This window comes from Pocillopora verrucosa, chromosome 8 (genome assembly GCF_036669915.1).
Source record: "Pocillopora verrucosa isolate sample1 chromosome 8, ASM3666991v2, whole genome shotgun sequence".
Taxonomy (NCBI): domain Eukaryota; kingdom Metazoa; phylum Cnidaria; class Anthozoa; order Scleractinia; family Pocilloporidae; genus Pocillopora; species Pocillopora verrucosa.
In genome coordinates, this window is record NC_089319.1 from 1,067,311 (window position 1) to 1,090,030 (window position 22,720).

General features: G+C 37.6%; 2 protein-coding genes across 3 annotated transcripts; both read left to right on the top strand.

Moving 5' to 3' along the window:
* Positions 1 to 2,620: 2,620 nt before the first annotated feature.
* LOC131787985 (U3 small nucleolar RNA-associated protein 6 homolog) lies at positions 2,621 to 16,483 on the top strand. Of its 2 annotated transcripts, XM_059105065.2 has the most exons (23): positions 2,621 to 2,792; positions 3,235 to 3,319; positions 3,464 to 3,505; positions 3,593 to 3,661; positions 4,086 to 4,106; positions 4,500 to 4,547; positions 5,007 to 5,070; positions 5,551 to 5,669; positions 5,757 to 5,789; positions 5,964 to 6,014; positions 6,233 to 6,311; positions 6,531 to 6,615; positions 6,963 to 7,069; positions 7,323 to 7,394; positions 7,688 to 7,761; positions 7,892 to 7,972; positions 8,477 to 8,603; positions 9,026 to 9,084; positions 9,354 to 9,431; positions 9,603 to 9,709; positions 9,927 to 9,993; positions 10,629 to 10,701; positions 14,142 to 16,483. In XM_059105065.2, the coding sequence occupies exons 1-23, from the start codon at positions 2,701 to 2,703 to the stop codon at positions 14,297 to 14,299; spliced, it is 1,791 nt and encodes a 596-aa protein (XP_058961048.2). In that variant the 5' UTR covers positions 2,621 to 2,700; the 3' UTR covers positions 14,300 to 16,483. The 2 variants fall into 2 exon arrangements, with proteins under 2 accessions (XP_058961048.2, XP_058961049.2); XM_059105066.2 differs by lacking the exon at positions 10,629 to 10,701.
* A 1,582-nt stretch (positions 16,484 to 18,065) lies between these two features.
* Positions 18,066 to 22,602, top strand: LOC131787966 (noggin-2). Its single transcript, XM_059105046.2, has 2 exons — positions 18,066 to 18,702; positions 21,178 to 22,602. The coding sequence occupies exons 1-2, from the start codon at positions 18,145 to 18,147 to the stop codon at positions 21,406 to 21,408; spliced, it is 789 nt and encodes a 262-aa protein (XP_058961029.2). The 5' UTR covers positions 18,066 to 18,144; the 3' UTR covers positions 21,409 to 22,602.
* The last annotated feature ends 118 nt before the right edge of the window (positions 22,603 to 22,720 follow it).

Sequence of the window (22,720 nt, forward strand, 5' to 3'; positions counted from 1 at the left end):
TGAACCAATGATTATTGAAAAGAAAACGAACGCTGAATTTAAATGATGAAAGTCGTGCCAAAAGCAAAGAAAAAAGTTTCCATCTGTTTTTTAAGGGAACTAAAAAGGGAATTAAAAATTGAAACTCCTGGAATGTTTTCAGGGACAGCGACACGCGATACGAAATTACCTTCGTCGATGTGTCCTGAGAGAGTTTTAGAAATGTTTATAGAAAACAGTTTAGCCGACGGTAGTTCATATTGTTGTTCGAATCTACTCACAGACGCTTATGACTAAACGTTTTTCCTATGGAAGCTCACGGGAAAAATTATTTGCCAACATGGAAAACAGAAATCAAGAAGAACAAATTACACAACATTTACTTAAATTCAGATTCATATTCGTGTCTCGTGAAATTAAGGACACTTTTCCCTGTTGGACTTAAGGACTTATTAATAAGTAATAATCAACTTACTGCAGCAAGGCAATTACAATTTGGGATAAGCAGAATTGTGGCTAAATAGTCATAAGTAGTCTATAAGCTAAAACGTTTGCAAGATCGTACACGCAAAAGGTTCACGATGTTTCAGTAATGTCTAGTAACCTCGGTTGCCAAGTCCAAGTCTGTGCGGAAAATACAGTTTTACCTGTAATGAACATAAAGGCGGTACACAACGAAAAACGGGTCATCAGTCTTGGAAACGTTTCATTAAAGAGAAGTCATTTGAAAACGTCAAATGCTTTGGTGAAGTAATATAGGGCTGGCAAACTTTATTGAATCGCCTCCCACCGAAGTTCGTCTTTCTTTTTGCGCATGACTCAAGTCACGCAAACGAAAGTATTTGAGGAAACTTGTTTTTGTTAATTTTTGTCTTTTCTTAATTCTTACCTTGTGAAATATAAATCCTTATCGCCTCACGCAGTTTATAAGCCCAGCACCGAATCTTTGTGAATCCTTAGCATCAGATTTCCGGCTCCATGTCTCCTGATTGACGCAGTCGCTGTTCGTCACCCTATGCAAATCGGAATTTATAAAATAAATAACCGCTAGTTAGCCGGCGCATAATGAAGCTTTCCCGAGCAAAGCCGCGTATTATTTACTGTACGCCGATCTTGGCATCTTACAAGCTCTTAGTCTTTAGCACTGTGGTATATACCTTGCGTAACGTAACTGTAACGCGAGGACGATTAAAATTAAAATTTTCGAAGGTATTAACGAGTATTTTAGTTCGCAAACTGAGCAAACTTAAAGTTTCAAACTCCTCTGGATCCCGTACGTACATTCTCCATAGTTACGTCATTTACACTACAAAACGTTTACACGCGCAAAGGAACACCCAAACGTTTCGTAGCTGTTCATCATCAAGTTTCAAAATGCTATCACAAAGTCATGAATTCTCATCCATTCTAACCGGCAAAAAATATTTAGAATCCCTGTCAGAAGATTGTTTTAGCGCCAGACAGTAGAAGAGGAAGATGATCACGATTTCAAGAGCAGAGGACTTTGCTCGTTTGGCCCCCGCGTTTTGCAAGCTGTTTTAAGAAAATGAGGAATTCGAAAATGAAGGAAAAAACTCAAAGAAAGTTTTAAATGATGGACAACAAGTCGAGATATTCCTTTATGTTTGGCGATTTAGCGACCCAAGTTGCACTGGATATTGGGTATCGTATCGGCCAGGCGTATCGGTGAGCCAAAAAGCCTTACATCTTAGGACGTACATGTTCATGTTGAAAGCAACTTCAACTTTAAGAGGCGTGTTACCGCGTTATATTGTGCAAAGTTGCAAGCAAGATCTTTACACATTCCTTTGTTTCTACCGTGCGAAGCAAGGCAGTAACTGCGAAGTTAATGAGGCAAGTAACAAACACGCAGCGAACGTGTTAAAAGCTAGTTCTTTTGTTTCAGCATGCGAGCGTACCGTGCGCGTGCGTTCACCTTATTCCCTAGAATCCTGTGGAGGGTCATAAATATGAACGGGTAATTGTCGTAATAACTTGAGGAGAGCACAGGCAGCCCAAGCTCACGTCTCGAGAAAAAGCAAACAATTGAAAGCGTCACGCGTTGTGTGACTCAGTGTTGAGGTACGAGATGAACCGTTGAGAATTTGAACACGTTATAAGGAATAGTATGGGGAACGAAGTATGGTCGATTTAGAACGATAAATATTTCGAAATATGAACGTTTTACACGTAAAATCAATAAAAATTACTCACATCCTGTGCGTCCATTGTAGTTTCGGGCGATTTCTGCTGTTTTAAGCTTGCTTTTCCACCACTGTTATTCCTGTCAAAAGACGAAGTATAACAGGAATAACAGTGATGGAAAAGCAAGCTTTAAACGGCAGAAATCGCCAGAAACCACAGCGGACACACAATATGTGAGTAAGTTCTATTGATTTTACGTGCAAAAATTTTCATATTTTTAAATATTTATCGTTGTAAATCGACCATATTTCGTTCCCCATACTATTCCTTATAACGTGTTCAACGGTTCCTCTCGTAACCTAACACTAAGTCACACAAGACGTAAGCTTGGGTTGCCTGTGATGAGAAGAATTTCTCAATAGACCTAACAGGGTCTTCATGTAACAGGTCAGGATCATCGCAAACTTGTCAGCGGTATCTAACATTGCACATGGTGGACGAAAGAAGCGTGCTGCTTTGTCGAGACTTTTCTTCGAAAATCTATAGCTTTTTCTCTCGTTACTCAAAAGTTTCACTATGGCAGAGTACGTTCAGCAAAATCTCGAGGGTATGTTGCCAGAACTTGAGGAAATGGAGCGAATGGGAGTGTTTTCAAGTGATGAAATCAGGTGAGTAAAGTTTACAGCTGTTTACTCGTCTTTTGGTGGAGAACATGTTTTTTTAACAGCTGAACTGTAGAACTCATACCTGCTACTTACTTGCATTGCATTGAAAATAAATAGTATCGACTGTTTTTAACTCGTTCTTAACTTTCATTTACTCATGTTACTTAGTCTTGATTCGTCGACTGTGGATGCACAGTTGTTCTGTCCTTAAGCTTCATGCCTCTTATGTAGCTAAGCTAAGAAACATTAATTTCTTGATAATCCGTGTCATCTCAGAAGTTGGGAACCAGGATTCAATAGTTGCAATTTTGTGAAAAAACGTTCTCAACGTCTAACAAATGACCAAGAGTAAAACCCAACTAAATTTTCTTACATGTATTAAAGATGGTTTTGGTCTATTAAAGTCATAATTATTACTGATTTAATGTCATTTACCACGATACAGGACCATTGTACGTAAGAGGCGAGACTATGAATACCGTCTGCAAAAAAGAATCGTTCAGAAGTCAGACTTCTTAAGATATATGCAGGTACATACAGAACCGTGATCACCTACTGTAGTACATCTATAACAAAAGCTGTTATATTCCACTGATGAGATTCCCATTCTAATGATCAAGGCTTACAGATTCTTGGTTCGAACATTTAATGAATTTGTTTTCTTTTACTTATAGTATGAAATTAACCTGGATATGTTGAAGAAAAAGAGGAAGTCGGTGAGATATTTATCTGCAGTGCAGTATTTTTCAATTAAATTTACTGAAATCTTCAAGTGTAGAAATTCATTTATTTTTGTTTTGCAGAGACTTGGCATAAAAAGGAATTTACAAGCAGAATATGCAACAATGAAAAAAATACACAATCTGTTTCAGGTAAAGAATGTTGATATCCTTACTACAATCTCTATTAGGTATAATATGATTATTCTTAGAAATTTCTATGTTTGTAAACAGGATTTTTTTAGTTTTTTATGCGAGGCCGTTTGAGTTATTAATGCATTTCAGTTTTAAATGAGGTTAGTTCAGCTCAGTTAAATCACCTACAGAATTAGTTTTGAATTATTATTTCCTAAGCCTCCTAATCCCTCAGCACCTCCTTTCAAAAATAGCTTCATTCTGTCGACAAGGACTACAGCCTGCATAATACACATACACCTGTAGATAGAAGATGAATTTGACCCAATGTCTTAATCCTCCCAATAAGTTTGACCAGTTTTTTTCTTATCTAAAAATTAGATTTCATGATTCAGTTCACTTGTACAAAAATTAAACACACATATCTTGTTTTGCTTTTCAGAATGCCTTAAAGAAGTTTGTGGTAAGTTGTAATGGGGTAAATTTGAGCAACCGGTCTTTCAAGGCACATTGTGAATAAAAGTAACATATTCGCAATAAGGTGATTCTAACTTACTAACACTCTAACTTTTAACCTATCTTAGAATATTGATCACAGCAAGACCAGCTACATACAACTGTATATATAAATGATTTAGGTGTTAGTACATTTCTCAGGATCCTTTCATGCCTGTAGTTTACCTTGTTGATAAATTCTCTGTAGCTGAGTTGACAGAAGTTGGAAGGTCTTTGCTTGAAGTTTTCATGCTAAACTCAGGTTTTCATTTTTCATCCCACACCTGTCAAAAAAAAATTATTATGAATTTCTTTAGTTGTAAAATAGTATCAAGTGTTTAATAATGCCCTGATCCTTTAGGGAGACATCAAGCTCTGGATCCAGTACATTGAATTTTGCAAACACATGGTACGAATAGACTTAACTTGTTATTGATTTTTATGGCTGCTATACAATTTAGTTTAACCCTTTTAAGTCCCAAGATCTGATTGTTAATTCTCCCCTCTAGCTGCAACACATCTCCTTGAAAAGTAGCTATGAGAATTTGGTGTTGGATCAAGATCAAATTCTCCCTGATTAGTTTGAGTATTCTTATTACCTGTGTGCAGGTTGATGTATGAATATTATTGGGAGAAGTTACATGCTTATCTCTTGTGGGAATTAAACAGTTAAAAGGGTTTCATGGCTGCAGTAAACTCATGTTCAGCTCTGTTTAAGCTCTGTGGCCTTCTTCTGAGAACTGAATGTTTGCTTTGTCATACCATTGTAGTCTCCTTTGTAGCAGTATTTTAGATGTCAGGATTTAACTGCCTGCATAGTCACTACATTTACATGTACATGTATTTGTAATACTATTTCTTCTTTCAGGGAAGTTTAAAAATTCTTGGAAAAGTATTTGCAAAACTCTTGCAATATCATCCAGACAAGCCAAGTATGTTAACTACTCATTTGTTATAAACTTTCAGATCTACTGAATATGTTTCATAATAAGGCTTGGTTATGTGAGATTGATTTAAATTGAACTTAAATTGTGTGATACCGGTATGTTCAGTTGTTGTCAATGTTTAAAGACCATTCTCAATTTGAGGGAGTCACAGCAGCTCATTAGCTGACTCAGGAGCCAAAGCTGGATCATTGTAATACATTGTTAGACAAGACACTTCTCTCTATCCATGAATATAAATCAGCTAGGTACCACAGACCTATCAGCAAGACCTCATGAAATGCTCAGGAGGTTTTGGGTAGCCTGTGATGGACCAGCATCCATTATGGGAAAAGATGCCATGTTCCTTATTATTTACTGGGTAATAATTGTAATGAATCAGTAAAACCTGTGGCGCAGTTTTCTTCTCAATCCTGTATTTCCATCTTTTTGCTACAAGACATTATTTATTATACAATGTACTTTCAGGTCTGTGGATAATGGCAGCAAAGTGGGAGTTTGAAGAAAACAAGAACATCCCTAACAGCAGATCTTTATTACAAAGAGGTCTGAGGGTAAACTCTTCTTCTCAGCAACTATGGCTGGAGGTAAGATAAGCCAGAGATACTGTAACACTTGTAGTTAGTTACAAACCAATGGTACAATATTTCTTATTATGAAATTTTGTCTTCCAGTATTTCAGAATGGAACTTCTTCATGTGGAAAAAGTAAGTCAATTAAGATTATTTTTTTTAGTTTAAAGATGTTTTCAAGAGTTTTCAGTGTAAGTTCGATTATTCCCCTGGCTGGCTTTAAAGTAGGTCAGTTTTATTTTGTTAAGTTAGTACATTTTTGTCACACTTTATTGGTACAGTACATGCATACATTTCTGTTTTTGTCAGATTCATAATAGAAGAAAAGTTCTTGGAATGAGTGGAGGAGAAGATTCCCAGGTATGTTGACTCAGATGAAGTTTGCATGATTGACTAACTTGTCTTCTACTTAGTTAAGGGAAGACTGCTGAATTCTATTGTTTCTGTAGACCAACTTGTATGTTCTTAACAGTGTCAATATTCTTGAAAAGAAACTTGAGTGGTTTTGTAGATGTACCGTACATGCTCTGTTTCATTATATTTCTTGGCTCTGATTTCCCTATTTTTTTAATTTCCAGGAAGAAGAAGTGACTGCAGAATTTCTTGCTGGAAAAGTTCCTGAAATTGTCTACAAAAAGGCAATAGAGGCTGTGCCAGGTAATGTTTGTTGTGCTAATAAATGTAAGCCACAGTGTCTTTACACTTTACATTAGAACATAACCAACTGTTACTTAACCAGTGCTTTATACTGTACATGTAGTTACTTTTATTTCAATGCGTGTACTTGCCAGCACTCTTAGGTACACCATGTGTGTTTTGTGTCTGAAAAATTATATGCAACTTGATGACACCACATTTTTTTTTTGTACATTGCAGATGATATAAAGTTCCGAATATCCTTTATAGAAATTTATCGCCTCTTTGAAAACACGGAACATGGCTGTGATATGATATATGAAAGGTATTGTCAGTGTTAAGAATGTACTCATCACTTTTGCTGTCCTGATTTGACATGGTTTATGAAGGTGATAGTGATAACATGGATTATTGGAAATAACATATGTAGTTTACACTGGTTTTGAAGACTCTTGTCAGTTATGTCTCAGATACATGTTTGTATGATAGAGCCTTCCTTGGCTGGCAATTCTTCACTTGGAGCTGAACTGCAAGGAACCTTTTGCATCAGTGCTAAAGGAAATTAAAATACTCCTATTTTTAAAATGTTTTTGTTTTCCCAGTGAAGTTACAGAGCAAAATGTTTAAAGTATGGTTTAAAATTTAACTTAGTGCTTCCTTTTATTATTTTAGCTTAATAAAACATTTTCCTGAATCTGAGGAGGTGTGGAATTTGGTAGCACGTCGACCCATTGATGAAGCAAAAGCTAAAGTAAAGAAAGGAACAGCTGTTATTACAGGTGTTGATATTAAGACTATCACTCAGTGTTTTGATCAAGTTTGAAAATATAAGTTAATTAAGTAATTTCACGAATCAACTAAAATTGTACTGTAAATGTACTCTAGGTGGGAATTCTGGTGGATAATTTGATGGACTGTTTCATAGTCATATTTAATGACAAGGATAAATTTGTTCTTGTGTTTAATCATCATTTACGGCAGGGTAGATTTAAGAAAAAACTATGTACATAAGTATGTGAACTTCATTTACAGATAGCCAGTGGTCAGAGCTTCTGGTGGAAATGAACAAGTTGTTTCACCAGGCAGTAGGACAAGTTCAAACTGGTGAGCTAAGCATCCATAAATGATCAATAGTTTGTATGTTTTATGGTAAACTATTTTTCTCCTTAAAAGCAGTAATTGACCATTATTTGTTCATAAGGTGCGTGTTCCTTCAGTCCTTAACTTTTCCACTTTTATTTGTTTCTTCATCACTTTGTTTTTGTTTTGCGTTTGTAATATGATGTGAATTAAGATTTACAGTTATATTATGGCCATGTTTTAGTTGATTTACACATCAACTTTTTGTCAACTATTTGATTTTGCAGTTGTTGTTGTTGTTTTTTTTTTTCAACTAGATAAAATGTGGGAGTTATATATTACTACCTGTACGGAGCTACTTACTGATTCTTCTCTCGAGCAAGCTAAAGAGGTAAGTACATAACTATAAGATTCTTTCCATTTAATTGTAGGTTAAAATGGCAAGTTATTCAGTCCTACCGTATATGCACTAACACCAATAGTCTTTCTAAATATTTTTTGTTCTGCTTTTTGTTCTGTAGCAACAAGAGCAAAATGTTTTGTGCTTATTTTCTGAGGCTGAAAAAGCTAATTGTGTCAGTGAGGATCTCTACAAAACATGGGTGAGTCCCCCAACTGTCCAATTAGATGTGGACATTAATTACAATGATGTAAAGAGAACCTTTGTGCTCTTTTTTGCTGCCATTGTGAATGTACATGTACATTGTTTTTGGAAGAAAAAAAATCTCACTTTAGCCCAAGTTAGAGGAGCATCATTTTAAAAGAACTCACTGTTGTTGGTATATTTTGTTGACTTATGCATGTAGCTGAAAAGGCATACCTACATGTACATAATTCCCTACTATGGGAATTTGAACAGTTCACATTTCATTTATCTTTTTTTTTTTCCACGAGAACTGGACATTTTTTCCCATGGTACATTAGTACATACCTGTACTTGTCAGCCTTTCAAAATTGCCATGGTAGCCAATTAAAGGAACACTTAAGTATTTAGTATTCTACTTGCCTGCTAATGAAGGGTGACAAGTTCCTTGCATACTAATCAAGATCCCAGGTGAAATAACTGTAAAATTGAAAGCAGTACATGTACCTTGCATACAATACAGGTTGACCTCCTGCTTCAAAGAGATCAGTCAAAGAAAGCCTTATTGGTTTGTAAAAAGGCAACTAAACATTTTAAAACATCAGCGAGTTTGTGGAGCAAGTACTTGAGACTTAAACTGCTGAACAAGGGTAAGGTTATGTGAATCGATTGCTTAATACAATTGTAAGTTTTCCTTCTACACAATGAACATTTAAATGCCATGGAAGGTAATCATGCAGTGCATTGTGAAGCACTCAAAAGTAAGCAAGCTCTGCCAGAAAACTCTCTTGTGGTTTGTTGGAAAGAAGGAGAAGAGGAGCAGGGAGAGATTCCGTTCCTATACATCACTCCCACTCCTAGGACCCTTAGAAAGCTTGCTTGCAGGCTATCGATGTACAAGGTTCATGTATTTGGCTCGTGGACATGTTTATTCAGTTTCCTTTGTGTTACCAGCATATTGCAGGTGTTGGCTTCTGTTCATAGAAAGTCTGTACTTTCTTTTAATTGTCCCACAGCATTACGTAAGGGAAGGGTTAATGATCACAATTGGTGTTTTACTTTTTATTCACAGGCAAAATAAAGGACATTCAAAATGAATTTTCTACAGCTCTGCAGTGCGTAGATTCCAAGGTAAGAAAACTGAAGTGAACTAGGAAATTCCTCGATATCTGCATCACTACGTGTGTTACTACGGAGTCCACAAATCCAAATCCGGTTGGCTTATTTCAGAACAAAATGCATTTAAGCGAAGCATTTGGTCAAAGGTGCAATAGTGAATCAACACAAGTGCATATCCCAGTGTATCGCTTGAACTGTCTTTTTTTTCCCGAGATCATCGATGGTGCAGTGTCCTTGAATATTCTCACACAGTGTTTTTTCACGGTTTTCTCCTGATGCAGGATTCGTTATTTCTTTGGAATCTCTTGATTGAGTGGTGTATTGAAAATAATCCGGATGAGGTGGAATCTGTCTTTGAAGTGAGTTACCCTCATCTTTCAATAGTTGCACAATAATGTTAACTAAAATTACTAAACACGCTGAAATGGTGGGATTCTGCCAACTTTTCGGTTTTAAAACTGCATCAATATATTTCAAGGAAACTTAAGGTTTTTTTGTGTTTCCTCTCTTGTTATTATGTCTTATTACAGCTGTCATTGCAATCCTGTGCTGACGTACAGATCGAAACGAAATACAAATATGTCGAGTGGACCTCGAGCACAAAAGGGATCAAGAAAGCGAGGAAACTCTACAAAAGGTGAAATAATTACACTTATTAACTGTGTCCAATGATGACAAACAATTCTGTGCTACTTCGCTAAATTAATTTTCTTGTTCACTATAAGCTCATTTTGTTTAAGTTCCTCCTTATAACAAAGCATGGATATGTACCAGTACTTCTGGGCAACAGCTGTATACCGTCATACAATTATTAATAATCAAGTGTAACCGGCCTTTTCGCCTTTCCCCTTCAGACTGATTCAAGAGCGACCTTATACAATTTCTTTCTTTCGAAAGTGTATCGACCTCGAGTTAACACAGGTAAGCGATGTTAAATCGTTACAGACAAAAATGGCATCTGTTGAATGGTCCGTCGTTTTGAATGATCCTCAATTTCGTGATCCTGACAAAATCCTGGGGAGAGGATGACGTTTTATACTCGACTAGTTCTAACGCAAAAGATGCTGAAATAGTGAAAGCACAAAAAATATGTGACCGAATACTTGTGCGAAAGCGCCCGGCTTCTTCAAGCTTGAACCTGCATCATTTTTTTATACATCTTGTAATCGTTTTGACATTAAGGGCCGAAGATTAATCGTCGTTTGAAAAATCCGCCTTCTAATCGTTTGAAGTTCAGCCAAACGTTTAGCAAAGCGTAGTTTAAGTAAAAATGGAACCTTGCCTAGCTAAGACGACCATCGGACTGATTGATAACGTCTTGAAATAATGAACAACTGAATCTACACTTTCATTTATCGATCAAGGCATGTAAAACTGGCCGTGTCGACGGGACGGTCGTATGGCAGGATTTTCATTAAATAAACCTTTGTTAGTTAAACGTTGATATGATACTAATAGGAAATAACATGTATTGCCAAGGTGCTGGAGTATGTTTTGTTCGTGCGCATGTCGGAACGTCGTGCAGTCTACTAAGCTTACTTTACTTGGTTGCTCAGGTTGAGCCGAGTGCGAAGCGTATTCGTGATTTGTATGAAGCAGCCGTAGATCAGTTTGGTTCTTCTTATCCTGGTAAGTACGGCAGATCTTAGCAAAAGGACAGCGATACATTGAACATGCGCAGTAACTGATACTTTCTCAGCAGAGTTAGACTTTGGTAGGGAGGTTGGAGTTTCATTTGTGTGTGCTGTAGGAAAACGTGATGTTCTCTTGACGAGAAGAACATATTGTTATACTTAGTGTCGTATTTTCTCGAAAGGTTTTTCGACTTCCTTTGCCGACGAACATTTTTATCGATTTAATTATTTTGAGTTAGCATCGATTTGCCTGTGTCTGCTATAAATTTCCTCTGCTGACGAACATTTTCGTCACTCCCTTGTTATGCTTTTGCGCCGGCCTTCAGGTGTCTAGACACTTGTCTCTTTTGTTCGTAGTTGTGGTTTAGTTGTGAGGCGCTCACAGCTTGCATTTTCTGTTTAAAGGCGAGCGTAGGGCTTCGGCTTTTCTCTGCTTCTTCTCGTCAGTGTAGAGAGGGGCTGTTTGTAGCAAGTGCCTGGAGATGCTAGCTAAGAGAAAGAGATGTAATTTTTCTGTTTTGTTAATCTCCCTCCTGACTCTGTTAAGTTAATGGTTATCAACGCAGCAAAGCCTCCTACGTGATATATTTTTTGTGCAATTCGGCATTCTAGACCTAGTCGTTTTAAGCTTGGAATGGAATTTATATGGTCTAATTATATTGTGCATGTGTCGGCCGGCATGTTGCATACTTGGCTTCCTGTCTAGTCTCTGTTTCGCATTTGAATGTATATATATAGAATTTGCGCCTTAGAAGTCAATAAAATTATTATTACTCTGCATGCATGCATGCAACGCGCCAATATGTCTAATCCACAGAAATGCTTCAGTGAAAGAAAATATGACGTTTCAGAATCTTTGTAGAGTAGAAACGAGGTCAGCGTTCTCTCATTCAGTCATCCAGCTTTTTAATAAAATGTAGATGTTGAAAAAACCTTAGAACGTTTAAAAATACAATTCGATCAAAATGTTCCCTAAATTTTAAAGTCCATAAATAGGATTATTTGTTTTTTATTCATTAATTTCAAAGCTCTTTTTAATTCAGTTATTGGAGTGAAACGCAGTCGCGGCCCTCCACGGTAATTCTAAAAATTACATTCATTTTTGTGATAAAAAAATTATCCGTAGTGGTCAAAAGGGAAGTGATTTCAGTTAAGTTTCATTCGCAATTGTCATGTGAGGGAAACTAGAGTTGTATCCATAGTAATCTGTTTCCAAGTCACTGAATAGATTAGATGCAAACTACTCATTTCACGTTTGGAGCTGGCTCTTGGCAGTTAAAAAACTATTTGAAACTTGAATTCACCAAGAACCCAGCAGAGTTTCGCTCATGCGGCGGAAAAATTACAGACGAATTCAAAGCAGAAACGTTTCAAGGCAGTTTTGAGAGCTGAAGCGGTGCAAGTTAATCTTTTCATCTTAACAAACACACTATCAATTCGCAAGGAACCCACCAAGTAATCTTAAGAGTAATTCAGAATGCAGTCTTTTGTCTCATTACACGCATTCATTACACGCAGTGGTACTGTATCTTATGATCTCTAGGTTTTATCACGTTTTTATGCTGTGAAATGTAGAGTTTTGGTAGAAAGTAGAGCATTGTGACTGTTTCATCGTCTCCTAGTCTAAAGTTCACAATGCTTCATAAGAGGGAGATCGAATACTACTTATCGTGTCTTATAAGTATATAGCTCAGTCTCCTTGCTACGGATGTTGTGACTGGTTTATTTTGTTCATTGTTATTATTATTTAATCTTATTTTCATTGAACGGTTTCCATAAGGTTTGTGATGTAAATTGTGAACTCGGAAAGTAGTGGATAGACCATGGTACCCGGCTTTGCAAGCTATTAACATACGACATACATTTCCATAACAGACTGCAAACGACTGTTTCAAGTGCTCGAACTTTTTTCGTTGCGGTATTTGACTCTTTCCACGGCTTTTTATCCTCAGTTTAAATCCGATTGTCTCAGTGTTTTAAGTCTGCTGATCTTTTAAAGCGCCTCGTCGTGTCAACCTCCAAACATCGTTTCATTGATTAAAGATTGATTAAATTTAGCGTTACAATGGCGTCAGTTTCTTTTTTACGTTGTCAATTTATTGCATCCGCATTTTCTTAGCCTGTTTTATTTAATTAAAATTTCAGCAGTTCCGACTTTTAGCCGTCTGTGTGATGGATTAAAATTAAGAACAGTAATGAAAATACTCGTTTAAATCAACCTCCCTCCTAGTGGGGTTTCCTAGAGTTCTATACCAATGAATTAAAAACAAACATTGTGGATAAAGATAAATGACTTTAAAAAATCTCATCGGGATGGAAGTTAGCCAGTATGTAATATTCAATGCAAAGTCGAAAAAGTTTCCATGTGAAGACCGTGAACAGAACACAGCAACATCAGATAAGAAGTCTTAGAGCAAACTAACCTGATAGATTTCCTTTTCAGCAAAGCAGATTAACTTTGAACACTTAAATTGTTTTAGCATGACTTGGTCCTTTTTAATAGGAGAAAATAATAAGTTTAATCCACTGATTGAAATCATGTTGGTGTTCGTAAAATTTACGTTGGTTGGTAATTTAATCCAAGTTGCTTACTCCGGTTTTTCTTTTATGCAAGATTGAGAAAGATTCAGACGTCAACTAAAAGAAATTGCGCAAAATTACTTAAAGGAGCTATTCATGACGTTGCATGCTAAAAAATTTATATCTTTTGTCAAGTGGGAGCTGACAAGCTGTTTGGGAAACAGAGACTTAAGGACTTTGCTTCGAGTGGGCACAGAGGCAGTTGGTTCATTTTCCATCAAAAAATTATCTACTCATAATAGTTTCGAAAATGAACCGAAACTCAGGAAGCAAGTATAAGATGGTTAATTCGAGATTGGGCTCATATTGTTGTGTATTTTTTTTTTATTACAAAATATTTTTTCCGCATTAAACGACTGAAAGTGTGACCACATAGTTCCTTTTTCGGAACTGGCTGGGACTGGAACCTCTTGCCGAGGCCCAACGCATACATCAGAATTCTCGAACGTGATTGGCTATCAGTTGGCTGATGTGGGCACTTGGACAGTGAAGGCGTCATACTTGTAATAGGACATTTTAAGAGTCGGAGTGCTTCTGGACTATGTTTGTTATCTCTCCACATGTTTATTTAGACTGATAGGTTCGTTTTTTCGTGGAGAGAGGTTAACGGTTATGTTTTTATTTATGACTACGCTTCACTGATGGGTATTTTGTGTCTCAAATTTGTCATGTTTGTGATTAATTGTTATTAAGACTTTTTGCCGACCAAATCTGTCTGTAATATTACTCTTGATTAACAAAGTCGGACTACCGCTTCGCGGTCTTGAAATTTTGTGAATCACTCGTTACAGGCTTGATTGGACTCGACCTGGTCTTGTTACAATAATTCATACGTGTGTTTCTTATTTTCCTCAGATTTGTGGGTGGATTATATTCGCCTGGAACTCCTACACCCTGGTGGAAAGCCAGACAATGTAGGTCAGCTGTACTGGCGAGCCACCAAGACACTCGACGGTAAATTCACGGAGGAATTTGTGGGACTGTACTCGTTGCTGCAGGCGGGGCGAGTTTAAATCCAAATCAAGATGTTTCTTTATACTTCTAACATTGAGAATTATTTTAGGATTGCAATGATGGAGTTAGTCTCTTTCCCTTGAGTAGCATCAGGACTGAAGTGTTGAAGGCTTAGGCCTCTTAGGGAACAAAGGCGATCGATATTTTGTGGGGAAAAAACCGGAATTCTCTTCCAGAAAAAAATATGATAGAAAACGTTTATGTTTTTAAACATAATTAAAAATTAAATTATGGAGTAATTTTATTTGTGTAGTTGTGAAGTCTTCAATTATAGCCATCGCGGCTTTTCCATTCAGACATAGTTTGATTTATGAGGCGAATTCCAGTTTTATGACTGTTCGTGGTGCCAGGGCTTGCACCTGTTGTAATGAAGTTAACCAAAAACAATAATTTTGTGTTAAACTTGAATCAGAAAAATATGTATTTTTTTCGTTAAGATAGACAAACACAAACAAGGTAATTATAAACCAAGAGGGAACAAAAAAAGGAAAAGGTCGAGATGACTAACATGAATTGCTAATAACGATCTCGAAAAATTCAGACCAAGTGCCTAATAGTGAAGAATTCTCGACGGAACTCTCATAACGAGTAACTGAAATAGGACTGGCAGTTTGATCTTTTTAACTTTGTATTAAAACTGGGAGTCAGCAGTAGACACTCCACGGGGTGGCTTTTCTTGTCCACTGTTTCCACGTCGAATTGGAATTTAGAATGTGAGAATGTTCTGTTTTGACGCAATTTTCCCGTTTCTCGTTTAACCCGTATCAATCGTATTGTTATCGTCTTCCATCATCCTGGTTGCTCTCGTGTCTGAGTACGACATCTGTTACTCGGCATCTCCAAGTAATTAACTAAAACAGTTATCGAAGTAATTAACCAGTATTACCGAGAAAGGTTGAACGTCTAGGACTCTTCGCCGTCCTTACGCTATTGATGTTTCATTTGTGGTAAAGAAGATTCTTTTTAGCTGATCATCATTGCGAATGATCTGCTGTTTTTCGGTTGTTATTTATCATATATCCTAAAGGGTAGAACCATGATGTTAGCGAGTGTCAAACATCTTACGATATTCCGTGACTGCCGAAGTATCTTTTTAATTGGATATTGTATTTTTTTTCCCGCCGCTTCCCCTCTAATCAGGTTGTGTATTGGTGAAGTTAAATGATTAAAACTTTTCCCATCATTAGGGTCAGTATAAGCTAAGGAACAACCGATACATCAATGGACCTCTTACACGCTCGCTCTCCGAGAAAGAATTGCTAAAGCTGTCTTCTAAGAAACCGTTGACTACATTGCAGGCCTTCTAAGTTAATCGCAAATTGATAAAGACTAAATTGAGAAATAAACAAAAGAAATTAAACATCTGACGATCCTTTCCCCCGTAAGTCGGCCTCTAGGGGTAAACACGACGGGTGAATTAGCTTCTACTCTAAGGTGTTCTTCAGAAATGTCGTGAGGAGACATTCCTAGTGCACGAGTCTTATTTCTTTGGAGAGCGTTTTAGACAGGTCTTTTGACGTTCCTGAAGTGTTTGTCTGAAGTTCGGTGTCTTGTGGCACCAAGAGACAAACGAGCTAATTGAATATGCTGAACAATTTTTCTGATGCAGACAAAATAGTATGACAAATCATCTGTGATTCATTACGATGCGGAAATCTTTAGTCTGGTTCGAATTCCGGCCAGTCACAAAAAAAACTGAACTCTTTAATGGACTTTGCTTGACCTCTCCCAAGTGTCTATGTAGACATCATGATTATCTTTGGGGAGATGCTGTTTTACACTAAATTGTTTCACGCGATTAGTATTAACTCACAGCCAGCACAGGTAGAACCTCCTGTCCCCGTTTGTGGAACATTCAGCTGTAAAACGAGGTTGATATCTTAAGAATGGTTAACTGTCATTTCTCAGGCCCTTTCTAATCGGGCAGGTAACCAGATTTTCATCGCTCCGCAAAAACGTATCGCCAGTCGAGCTGGATAATAAAAGAGAATAATAAATAACTTGATTTAATTCTGTTTAAGAAATTCTCAAAGTCTGGTGTAGTAAAAGACACCTATGGGCGTTTTCCGCTGTATACAATTCACTCTCTTATATGAACTTTTTTTTCTCTTTTCCTGAATCAAGTAACTAATCGCAAAGAGAGTTTTTCAATGAGTAAAATTGTGAATTTTAATAATTTTTGTTTGGTGGGAATCTTTGTTTTTTTTTAATAAAAAGTCCTCAGTCGCCTTCAGTCCAAACAAAGATTTACACCAGAATAAACACTGTTTCCATCGTTTTTATTCTAACCGTTAGTCCACTCAAGAAAGTCCTCCATATAAAACCACTACACAAATCATTTGTTTTCGGTGAGTGACCTAGATTGTTCATCTAACTCCAGCTGACGCTGCGATGTTTAAAGTCATTCTTTATCAATAGCTGTTTGGTTTTGATAGTTTGTACTGCTTGATTAGTCGGTGCAATGATCGGATATCTTGTAAGATGATCGTCTGTCTAACTGTCTGGCTGGTAAGACGATTTTGAAATTATGTCAGGTTAAAAGCAATCTTTTTTAGCCACTTTAAAGTATTTTGCTAACAGTGTCGGTTCCTCGCTCGTTCACGATTTGGCGGGAAACTTTTAGACCGTATGCCGTCCGAAAGCTTAGATTTGACGGGAAACCAAGCGGATTTAACTCCCCGTCGTCGTTCTTCGACCAAAAGAATCATCAATTCCAACAATCCGTTTGTTTCTGCTAATTGAAATAAAAACGATGCTATTTCTACTGCTTAAAATAAGAAAATAAGTGAGTACTAGAAGAGATGCGTGGCACTGATCCCTTAATTAGATATCAAACCTGTAATATCTTTGTCAGTCGTTACCAATGGAATTCCAAAATGTGTACTTAAAGGTTTTCCTTTTTTCTGTTCAATTTTTGTTATTGTTTTTGCTATTAATGACATCGCGAAAAGTGCTGAAATATTAAGACAGAATAAACACACTAAGATTCTAGGCCTTGATCACCATCTCCAATTTTTTTGGCGAAACTAACAGCTTTCCTGTTCACCCTCAACGCTAAGTGGATGTGAGTCGTCAGAATACGTGGCGACCGCATTATTATCTTCGCGTGGGTGAATCATTTTTTGTGTTGTCTTTTTGAGAAGTGACGGATTATTCTTATCTGCCTGGTAGACACAATGCCAGCTTTCATCATTCAGACCCATGAGGATTAAACACATGTTATAGCACTGTTACATCGCAGAGCGAAATATGAAGCATCGACACTAATATGATAGTGTGAAACTGTTGCATTTTAGAATCACGAATACATTCCATTTAACAGTACTTATCGCTTTGTACACAGAGTAGTTAGATAATGGACTATGATTCGTACAAATGTTTCTTGTAGGGGATGGGAGGTATTTAGTAGCATGGGGCTCACAATAATCGCATTTTTGTTTAGTTTACTCGACGTCTGCAAATGAATAGGAATATTTATAAAGCATACAGGTGGGACGTAACTATGGCGGGGTTTAGCCAGGTGTCTGAAATATGCCGCGGTTCTCAGCTTTTTTAACGCTAATCTTCACAATACAAATATTTAGCTTAAAATCGGCCATTCAGTCGTTTCGCAGGATCAACGCAATTTTTATCTGAAGCGAAACTTTACGAAGGTCACAGTTTTGGCCGACGGACGTGTAACGAGAGAAAGTGCGGATATTCATTTCTAGTCGTGTGTCGCGCCAAACATTATTAGTGTCCAGTGTCTTGGCGGTTCGTTTACAGAGAGCACGTAGTAAACAACACTTGGCTATAAAAGCAGAACAAGCTTAAACTTAAGACATTTCCTTCATTGAGTCGCGACATGAAGACTTCGTGCTCGATATCGATCATTTTAGTTACGTTGTTACTCAGCGCACCTATTTTCACCTTGTGTTCACATTCCCATAAGTTAAAGCGCAGTCATGGTCTGCCTTTGGAACTACTGGAGAAGACACAGCCAAGAGATTTTATATTTGATGGAATTGCCAGGCGTCCTCTGAGCCCCGAATCAAAGATACAACCGAAACATATCGATGACTGTGATGAAGAACCCGTGAAGCCAACAGGGCGTGATTTGAGTGAGAGGAGGCTGAGCAAGAAACTCGGGGGCTCGATCGATGAGCGTTTTTTGTCAGTTTCCAAGCCCGCCCATATGTCAGATAGTCCGCAAGTGGAACGAGTTTCATTGCGAGGCATCACGACCTCAGAAAAAGACTTTCTCAGGCAGGTCATCAGAAACGAGACTGTTCCTTCAATGGGAGGCAAGGTGTCCATCTTTATGGAAAGGTTTCTTATGAAATGGCTAATTCACAAATCTGACTGTCCAGTGGAACATACGTGGACAGACCAGGGTATCTGTTATTGGCCAAGATGGATCTCGGTAGGTAGTAGCTCTTACCTCAGGTGAAATTTTGCACGTACTTTGTAATAACACTTTGCTACCAGGTTCTAAATGTGGTATCTGAGCTGGCTCCTGTCTTATGTCAGAAAAGTCCATTCTTTCATTGACTTTTTTTAAGTGACTATTGATTAAAGTAATAATCTTTGTATATGTTGTAGCAATGTCACGAAGTTTACTTAAGTTTTCCACCTGTCAAAGAAGAGCAAATGCTTAAGTATTCAGGCTGAGTAATAGAAATTAGAAGCTTTGCTGTGACCTTGATTTTGTAACATGGATATTTCGAGTGCAGGGCAGGAGAGCGCACTTGGTTTCTCATTGTATTAGAGGCATCTCTTATTTCAATTGCTAATTTTACAGAAAAAACTTCAGGAATATCTCGTGTTATATGGAAGGAAAAACGAACGGAAGATCAAGCGTGTATGAGGCGTAGCGCCAAAGAAAACCATCTTAGCGTGGATAGAATCCTGCTGCTATACGCGTGTCGTGGGGGATTAATTTAGATGATCACACGACAAACTGAAGTTTTCACTGCGGCACACTGATCAGCTTTAAATTTAGTGAGGAACACAGGGTCATTCATATTCTGCACGAACCCAGATTCACGTGAAATCCAGTCAAAATAAGGAAAAAATTTTCTGGTTAGTGGACAACAACACCAATTATCACAAGCCATGTTCTGTTTCTTCCATCAGTAAAGGAAAATACCACAGTGGAACTTGCCTCCGTAGAAAAAGAAAGCAAAATATTCTTTGCCATGGATTTAACAGGAATTTTTTTCAATGAATCATTATTGACCTGAAGCCACAAAAAGGAAACAGAACGTCATAATTCTTTTAATTAAGTGCTTTCATCTTTCGGTCTGTCTTGGCTGAATTGATTGGGTCGGAATAATTAACCACCAACCGCTTAGTTGATTTAGAGTGAGTGTTGAAGCGTTTTTACGTCCACTTGCTTTTTCGCGACCCAACGATTTATAAAGTGTTTGGGCGTGAAAGCCGACATGTATCAGTCATTTATTGGCTTATAAGGTTACAATTGTCAGGTCAAGTAAACATATTTCCAGAATGAGAAGAGATCAGAGAGTACAGTTGAAATATTATTCTTTTTATGGCTCAATCGCAAACTGGGCCTCCAACGCAAAGACTAAAAAGCTCGATTAGGGCCGGACACTTCTTGAAAGCAGTACATTTTCATTATTAAGGTTCAACAGTTGATGTCATAAATAAAAATGTCTTAAAAGCGGTTCTTCAATAGAGAAATGGCTAGACTATGAAATACCTTCACCTCAGGAGAATAAGATGAAAACCCACTAACCGCAAACAGCGACGTAGGAAGAAAAGGTCAAAGTGAGAAGAGAGTTAATATCAGATCTTTTCTATTGAAAGTTTAACCATTGTTATTTTTAAGGTTCTGCATATTTGATTACAAAAACTGAAATGTGCTCAAGGCAGCCTCGCACGTTCACATGTGTCCGGTCTAATTTCACGATCATTCTGTTAACCAGAAAGTTTTAGCCTCCGGGGCAAACACATCGGAAAGCCATACATGTTTACATGTACTCTGCCGGCGCGTGTGCTTGTGTGCTTTTTTTCAGTCTCTTATACCACGACTTCCTCATCTGTTCCGGAGGATGCTCTTGCATAAGTGAGGAACTTTGCACAATTGAGAGAAACAAGTGGAAAGGTGTTGGACAGGAGGAGAACTTAATCGGCAGTGCTTATTATTATTATTATTACACATGTATAAAACAATATACATGCATTAGGGATGTCAAAACTACCTCTTGAACTATACAAGAAACGCAGATCAGCTCTGTCAGTTTTATTTTTAGTTATCCTCGGAATATTCCCCGAACTGTCAACACGCAGCGAGCGGTGGAATGAGTAGCCCAGCAACGGAGGCAAAAGAGAAACCTCCTCATCTCTTCATGTCTTCTCCATTCGCCGCTTTTCTGTCTATTGTCACAGCATTGGTGTATTCTAGCCATGCTGACCCCTGTTTTTTGCTTCAGAAAAACTGTCAACATTTAAAAATTACTTGTTAGAAAGTTCCATTAACTTCTGCGTTGTTCGTTTAAGACAATTGTGGGTGGTGCGCGACCCCCTGAAAACTTTTCCACTTTGAAACAAAAAATGCCACATTGTGTATCTTATCAGACAATGACGCCAACAAGTGAAGATCATTTATAAAAAAAACCTCTGAAACGCCAAAAAAATTTTGAGACACAAAATGCCACACCGTGTAGCAAAATCCATCATGGGGCTGCGTTAAAACGCCTTTTGAAATTCTGTTTCATGACGTCTTCAAGTTACGATTATTTGTAAAAATTTTTCCATTGAATCCTCATTCCGACTTATCAATCAGAATATAGTTTTGCGTGACGTGAGGTTCTAGACGGGAGGAATATCAGAGCTTTTAGTGTAAATTTAAGAATCGTGCTATTGTCTTTGGCAGATGGGTCGCTGCATAGCCAAGCAGTGTTCATGGCCTCAGGGAATGTCGTGTGTGGCGTCTGATCCAATCGACGTGTACCTATTGCGATGGAACTGCCGTACGAACCGAAACAGAAGGAAAGGAAAGAAGACTGGGACTCCTGCTGCAGACGTAACGTGTCGGTGGTTAAAATTTAAGCGTTCTGTAATTAATGATTGTTATTGTAAGTGCGATTCTGCTCGAGCTGATTAAGGATAGTTTTTCGTGGCTCCGTTGAATCAAAGTTTAAAAGCAGGCCAAACAAAGTGTGCACAAAAGTTCCAACGAATACGATACTTCGTTAACTTAGATCGTTTAAAACCGTCAAGTTCTTAATCATGTCAAAGACGATGATGAAGAATATTAATTAAAACAAACAAAAAAACGGAAACCCGATCGATTTTGGATGGGAGGGGACTTTCGTTGTGTAGCAATAACGTTGCATTCGTAATCATTTTATGTTTTATTTTTAACCTCAAAAGGTTTGTTTTGCAAACCGACATATCGAGCGTTCAGAATCGCAATTCACTTCGTTTACTGCATGTTGTCTTTAGTCTTTTTTTCCTTCTTTACCGTAAGGATTGGTTCGCCGATGTTTACTTATATCTCCAGTAGGGTCCAGTAGTCAAATTGAAGCCTGTTAGGACTTGTTTGATATTGTTTATAATAATATAATCATTATATTATTATATTATATATATTGTCATTATATTGACGAGGGAAACAAGCATTGATGACTAGTCATAGTCATGTGTAGAGCCTCCTTTGTGATTTTTTTACATATCATGTAGATATATCCTTTCCAGATTAGTTTGCCATTCCCTGGCGGTAATAAGCTCAGCTTGTATTATTCTATGTGCCAAGTTCACAGGTAGGCTAAGCAAATAAACTGGGATAAGCTTAGAATTGGCATTATTTGACCCCAAGTTTATACTGTTGTTGCTTTACGATCAAGTACGTCGTGAAAGAGATGTCCGGCGTCTTTTTTATTTGTTCGCATTAATTAAATTTCTTTGGGAAATTGCAGCTAAACTACCTGTGGTCTATTTTTCTTTAACATTCTCCTGAGCATGGACGCAAAGAAAATTCTTTTAAAATTGCAGTTAGAGCGGGAAAGAGGCTGCATGTTTATCTTCTCAAGCGGAACACCCTGTCTCGTCCCAGTCTTTTTTCGCTCAAAGCTCCATCTCGGGAGATTAATCAGACTAAGAACAGTTCAATCTCTTATGTTTGACAAAGGATTTAAAGGCTTTATATCAATTTCCTTTAGAGCTAAGTATTACAGAATAGGCGAAAGAATGCCAATTATAACCTGAAGCAGTACGTTACTGTGCTAAGGGTTGGGTGAGTGGTGTATAGATGTACACGGTTGGCTTTCGTTTGGTAAATAAAGGAAAAAAGAAAATCGTTTAGTTAAAGCGTCGTGATTATGTGTCGCCAAAGGGTAAACACCTCCACGTGTAGGCTAGCAAGAGAAAGTAAAGGTATTTGAACATCGGAATTTCGTGTTTGATTCTGAGGAGAC

Coding starts and splice junctions, on each gene's coding strand:
- LOC131787985 (XM_059105065.2), top strand. CDS start 2,701: ATGGCAGAGTACGTTCAGCAAAATCTCGAGGGTATGTTGCCAGAACTT. Junction 2,793..3,234: donor TTTTCAAGTGATGAAATCAG/GTGAGTAAAGTT, acceptor ACCACGATACAG/GACCATTGTACGTAAGAGGC. Junction 4,107..4,499: donor ATGCCTTAAAGAAGTTTGTG/GTAAGTTGTAAT, acceptor CTGATCCTTTAG/GGAGACATCAAGCTCTGGAT.
- LOC131787966 (XM_059105046.2), top strand. CDS start 18,145: ATGAAGACTTCGTGCTCGATATCGATCATTTTAGTTACGTTGTTACTC. Junction 18,703..21,177: donor ATTGGCCAAGATGGATCTCG/GTAGGTAGTAGC, acceptor TGTCTTTGGCAG/ATGGGTCGCTGCATAGCCAA.